Below are 6,477 nucleotides of genomic sequence, written 5' to 3'. Positions count from 1 at the left end.
TTGTCTCCTAGGTGAAGGACTCTCAACACCCCCTGCTGTTTTGTTTCTCTCCGATTTTGCAATCTCTTAACTTGCACCAGGCTCATTCTGTAAAGAGGCCTCCTTGGTGAGGCCTACAATATACAAATGGCCAGACAGGGAGAAAAGCATCCTGTTATCTCAGGAGGTATAAAACTATAGGCTTAGAAGGGACCACAAGGGTCATCTAGTCTAACCCCCTGCCAAGATGCAGGATTTGTTTTGTCTAAACCATTCAAGACAGCTGGCTCTCCAGCCTCCTTTTGAAAACCTCCAGTAAAGGAGCTTCCACAACCTCCTTAGGCATCTGTTCCGTTGTCCCACTGTTCTTACAGTTAGGAAGTATTTCTGGAGGCGTGTCACTTCCTGGTGACCTGGCTCAACCTCAAGATGGTATTTTCAGTATAGATACATAATCCTTGTGAAATGTTTGGCTCGATAATTCTTAAGGAGTTATGACAATCCGTGTGATGTTGGCTCTCAGTACAGAGCTCACATGCCACCCTCTGGTGAGCTCTTGTGCAGATATCCAACCCAGGGGATCCCTATGAAACTATGCACACTCTGTGCCCTTGGCCAGTTGGCAGAGGTTCCGGTCTCATATGGGCCACCAAGCTGTAAACGTAATGATTCCCTCCGCTCTCATCGGAGAGGTTAAAGACCAGGAGTAAAATTTTCAGAAGTGCCCAAGAGCCAGATTTTCATAGAATCATAGAATATCAGGGTTGGAAGGGACCTTAGGAGGTCATCTAGTCCAACCCCCTCCGCAAAGCAGGACCAATCCCCAATCAAATCATCCCAATCAGGGCTTTGTCAAGCCTGACCTTAAAAACTTCTAAGGAAGGAGATTCCACCACCTCCCTAGGTAACGCATTCCAGTGTTTCACCACCCTCCTAGTGAAAAAGTTTTTCCTAATATCCAACCTAAACCTCCCCCACTGCAACTTGAGACCATTACTCCTTGTTCTGTCATCTGCTACCACTGAGAACAGTCTAGGTCCATCCTCCTTGGAACCCCCTTTCAGGTAGTTGAAAGCAGCTATCAAATCCCCGCTCATTCTTCTCTTCCATAGACTAAACAATCCCAGTTCCCTAAGCCTCTCCTCATAACTCATGTGTTCCAGTCCCCTAATCATTTTTGTTGCCCTCCGCTGGACTCTTTCCAATTTTTCCACATCCTTCTTGTAGTGTGGGGCCCAAATCTGGACACAGTACTCCAGATGAGGCCTCACCAATGTCAAATAGAGGGGAACGATCACGTCCCTCAATCTGCTGGCAATGCCCCTACTTATACATTCCAAAATGCCATTGGTCTTCTTGGCAACAAGCGCACACTGTTGACTCATATCCAGCTTCTCGTCCACTGTAACCCCTAGATCCTTTTCTGCAGAGCTGCTGCCGAGCCATTCGGTCCCTAGTCTGTAGTGGTGCATGGGATTCTTCCGTCCTAAGTGCAGGAGTCTGCACTTGTCCTTGTTGAACCTCATCAGATTTCTTTTGGCCCAATGCTCCAATTTGTCTAGGTCCCTCTGTATCCTATCCCTACCCTCCAGCGTATCTACCTCTCCTCCCAGTTTAGTGTCATCTGCAAACTTGCTGAGGGTGCAATCCACACCATCCTCCAGATCATTTATGAAGATATTGAACAAAAAAGGCCCCAGGACCAACCCTTGGCGCACTCCACTTGATACCGGCTGCCAACTAGACATGGAGCCTTTGATCACTACCCATTGAGCCTGACAATCTAGCCAACTTTCTACCCACCTTATAGTCCATTCATCCAGCCCATACTTCTTGAACTTGCTGGCAAGAATACTGTGGGAGACCATGTCAAAAGCTTTGCTAAAGTCAAGGAACAACACGTCCACTGCTTTTCCCTCATCCACAGAACCAGTTATCTCATCATAGAAGGCAATTAGATTAGTCAGGCATGACTTGCCCTTGGTGAATCCATGCTGACTGTTCCTGATCACTTTCCTATCCTCTAAGTGATTCACAATTGATTCCTTGAGGACCTGCTCCATGATTTTTCCGGGGACTGAGATGAGGCTGACCGGCCTGTAGTTCCCAGGATCCTCCTTCTTCCCTCTTTTAAAGATGGGCACTACATTAGCCTTTTTCCAGTCGTCCGGGACTTCCCCCAATCGCCATGAGTTTTCAAAGAGAACGGCCAATGGCTCTGCAATCACATCTGCTAACTCCTTTAGCACTCTCGGATGCAACGCATCCGGCCCCATGGACTTGTGCACGTACAGCTTTTCTAAATAGTCCCGAACCACTTCTTTCTCCACAGAGGGCTGGTCACCTCCTCCCCATGCTGTGCTGCCTAGTGCAGCAGTCTGGGAGCTGACCTTGTTCATGAAGACAGAGGCAAAAAAAGCATTGAGTACATTAGCTTTTTCCACATCCTCTGTCACTAGGTTGCCTCCCTCATTCAGTAAGGGGCCCAGACTTTCCTTGACTTTCTTCTTCTTGCTAATATACCTGAAGAAACCCTTCTTGTTACTCTTAACATCTCTTGCTAGCTGCAACTCCAGGTGTCATTTCGCCTTCCTGATTTCACTCCTACATGCCCGAGCAATATTTTTATAATCTTCCCTGGTCATTTGTTCAATCTTCCACTTCTTGTAAGCTTCTTTTTTGTGCTTAAGATCAGCAAGGATTTCACTGATACATTTTAAAATGTATTTAGACTCCAATAGGACTTTCAGCAGCATCTTGGGGCTTAAACCCATTTTTGGCATGTTCTGCACCTGGATGCTTTTGAAAATCCCACTAGGCACCTCAATACCTTTAAGTACATCTGGCCTCAAGCGACCTTGGTGACACAGGAACACAAATCTCATTGAGGGGCCAGGGGCCGAAGAGCATCCGTCACTTCGGAAGTTGGGTTTTCAGAGCTAGGTCCACAAAGGGACTCAGGTGCCTAGGGCCAGCATTTAGGCACCACTGAGAGCCTCAAAACACCGGCTCAGCTGACACCTGATGTCATAGGTGGCTAAATCTCTGCCACTAAAGGCCTGTAGGAGCCAGTCTCTGCCAGTGAACATATGCACAGCCCCCTCAGTCTAGACACTCATCTCAGACCTCACCCCCACAGGAGCCTCAAGCTAGACGTGGCCCTGCCTGTCTCACCTGCAGGGCTCAATCCGGTAGGCATGCTCCCAGCATGCCTATCCCCAGCCAAAGTGGCTGAGGGGCATGAAGCCTCCATTATAACCCTGATCCCAGTGGCTAGGGCATTCAGCCAGGATGTGGGGGAGACAGGTCCAATTCCCTCCTCCCCCCCCAAAAGAGGAGCCATTTAAACTTGGGTTTCCCTCTTCTCGGGTGAGTTCCCCGTGCACTGGAATGGAGGGCAATCAGGTCTGGGGCTCCCTCAGAGTCTCCTGAGGACATTGTTCCACTGTGTAAAACTAATTAAACATGCATTGGGCCAGAGGAGGACTCTGCCGTCCAGTGGCTAGGACACTCGCCTGGGGTGGGGGAACCCACAGTCATATCCCTGCTCTGTATTAGTCGGGGGGACTGAACCTGAGTCTCCAACAGCCTGGTGAGTTCACCCCTCCCCCTTGGGGTTCCCAGCTGAAAATCCCAAGCAGAGGCAGTGTCGAACTCCATGGGAGAGATGGGGCTTAGGCAACACTCTAACTGATTTTCCTCTTGGCTAGGTGAGGCAGCTCCTTGCTCCACATGCTGATCTCTGGGGATCCCTTTCTTAGCTGCCTACTTCTCCCCACGCACCGTATAGGGAGCCTGGCTCCCCATGCACCGTATAGGTTCCCACTGGCTGGTGTGGCACTAAAACTTACTCATTGCAACACCTAAGTCCCTTCGTAGATCTAGCCCTAAGTCATTCTAGTGTATGGAATTAATCGAGATATCTACCCACATTCAGCAAGTAAAATACAGCTCAGTTTTACTCCAACAGTCCTGGTATTGATTCCTCTTATACTTTCAAAACTTTGCACATCCTCAAAATGTTATAAGCGCATATCACCAAAAATGGAGTGAGAAATAAGATCCACAATAATAAGTATTACACCATCTTGCCTTAAGGGATTAAAGTTTCTGAATTCTCATAAAATCTAGACACTTACTGACAGTTTTTTTCAGGGCTTCCTTGACCTCGTGGTTAATCAGGCTGTATATGAAGGGATTGGCCATAGGAGTCAGAATTGCGTAGCAGATGAAGAACACTTTGTTCAGATCTCTCAGTGTGTTGGGTTTTGGTAGCAGGTACACAGTGATTAGGGTCCCACAGAAAATGGCCACCACAATGAGGTGAGAGGAGCAGGTAGAAAATGCCTTTTGCCTCCCGGCGGTGGAAGGGATTCTCAGGATGGTGAAGATGATACACACGTAGGACATCATGGTTAATACAAATGGAGGCAGAGTGAATATAGCAGCCAGGATGGTAATGACAAGCTCTATCTGGTTGGTGCCATTGCAGCAGAGATTTAACATTTCTGTGGATTCACAGCAGAAATGATCGATTTTATTGGGGCCACAGAAAGTTAATTGTAACATTAGAACTATTACTATGTTACCAGCCAGAAATCCATTTATCCAAGACCCAGCTGCTAACGACAGGCAGAACCTGGTATTCATGAGGGCCGCATAATGGAGCGGTTTGCATATCGCCAAGTACAGATCATATGACATCACTGCTAGCAGATAGCATTCTGCAGCAGCAAAGAAACTAACAAAATAAAATTGTGTCATACAACCACTAACAGAAATGGTATTGTCCCCTGTCAGGAAACTGGCCAGTACCCTGGGCAGGAGGGTGGAGGTGTAGCAGGTCTCCAAGCAGGACAAGTTCCTCAGGAAGAAGTACATGGGGGTGTGAAAGCGCCGATCAGCCAGAACTAGCGCAACAATGAGGATGTTCCCGGCCAAGGTCACAACGTAGATCACTAGAAACAGCAGGAAGAGTAGGGCCAGCAGTTCAGGAAGATCCCTGAATCCCAGGAGGACGAATTCTGTGATGGACGTTTGATTCCTCCCTTCTGTGTTTGCCATGGGGTGTATCTAGGAAGGATAAAAAGTGAGGAAGAGAAAAATACGTCTTGGAGATGATTGGCAAAAACATACTTAAGATTTAACCCAGCAAAGAAGAAGTTGGGGGGGAAGGAAGCCCCCTGGTTTGATAATGGAGTTGCAGGAACAGAGCTGGCTGGCATGTTGACTCTTTGGATATATTATCGTAAGTTTTATGCAGCAGATTTAACAAAATATCAACATCTCTCGAATTGGACCAGGAACCCAGTTGCTATGTTGAAGGGTCTGAGAGCCCACCATAATGGGCAGCCATTTAGACACACATAGTTTGATTCACATCATCTCATATCTCTTCTCATGACAAAGCTTTGTCCAAATGTGGGATACCATTACTGAGAAAGTCTTCATATTTTTGTATAAACCAAATCAATCAATCAATAAATCTAGTGTTGGACACCAAACTAGAGGATCTAATGGTCTTTTGTGGCTTTCCAATCTATAAATCTATGAATGTACCTCTGTGATTCTTTCACATTGTTACACAGTTCCAAAATATCAAAAATTCCCAACAGGAAGAGCCAGATTTACTACCGTTAGCAAATATTAATAAGAGTTGAAAACCTTTTCCATTATATAAGTTGTGGAACCTGAAAATGTTGTTAAATTGTGCTGGGAATTCTCTCCCTGTAACATGAATTCTTGGACTATTAAGGCTGAGACTTCGATAGTACTCTACAGGAGTTAGGCACCCGCTCCTCTTGACGAGTTGGGCACCTAAATCCATTAAGGCACTTAGAAAATTCCAACCAATATTGGTAGGAAAGTTAAAACTTTTATTTCACTGATTTTTCTATTCTCTCTCTCTCTCCTTAAGTATTCAACTGTATATCCATCTCTCTATCTCCCATGTATATAGAATGGGTGCCGTGTGCCTGCAGGCTACAGCGTCCCTGTTTCACCATCCGTATTCATCTCCAGCAGCTACAACTGGCTTTGTCCCCTGCTATGGAATCCTCTCTGGGACCTTGTGACCAGTGTGAACCTCTAGTGACTCAGGATGGCCTCTTCAAAAACAGGTGTGACTGGTTGGTTCACAGAAACATACCTAGCAGAGGGAAACAGGGTTAAAACAATAAAATCCTAGGCACACATTGTCTGATTTCACGCACCATTTCAGTCTCTTGCTGAAGTTCTCAGAATCCTCATCGCAGTCGTCCAGGAGGCTCCAGTCTTCACTGGAAATGTTTTCCTTCAGGGTTGCCTCGTCGAAAGCTACCGGTTGGTGCCTTCTGTTCGCCGTACACAGTGCCTTTTTCTCCACCTTCACAGTGAACATGAGTCTGGCTCTCAGCAGGCGATGGCCGCTTCCGGTGTTGAACGATGGCACTACTGAAATATCCTGCAGGAAGCGTCGTCTATCGATCAGGAAGTAATCGATTTCATTCTTTGTCTTCG

At 46.7% G+C, this 6,477-nt stretch overlaps 1 protein-coding gene across 1 annotated transcript; it reads right to left on the bottom strand.

Annotated features, from left to right (window-relative positions):
- Positions 1-4,080: 4,080 nt before the first annotated feature.
- LOC144274943 (olfactory receptor 10A7-like) lies at positions 4,081-5,043 on the bottom strand. The gene has a single exon (XM_077834037.1). It carries the CDS (start codon positions 5,041-5,043, stop codon positions 4,081-4,083), a length of 963 nt encoding a protein of 320 aa, XP_077690163.1.
- Positions 5,044-6,477: the final 1,434 nt, after the last annotated feature.

The sequence above is a fragment of the Eretmochelys imbricata genome, chromosome 14, assembly GCF_965152235.1.
Source record: "Eretmochelys imbricata isolate rEreImb1 chromosome 14, rEreImb1.hap1, whole genome shotgun sequence".
In the NCBI taxonomy this organism is placed as follows: Eukaryota; Metazoa; Chordata; order Testudines; family Cheloniidae; genus Eretmochelys; species Eretmochelys imbricata.
Note: the sequence above shows the minus strand (reverse complement) of the source record. Positions and strands in the feature narration are given on the sequence as shown.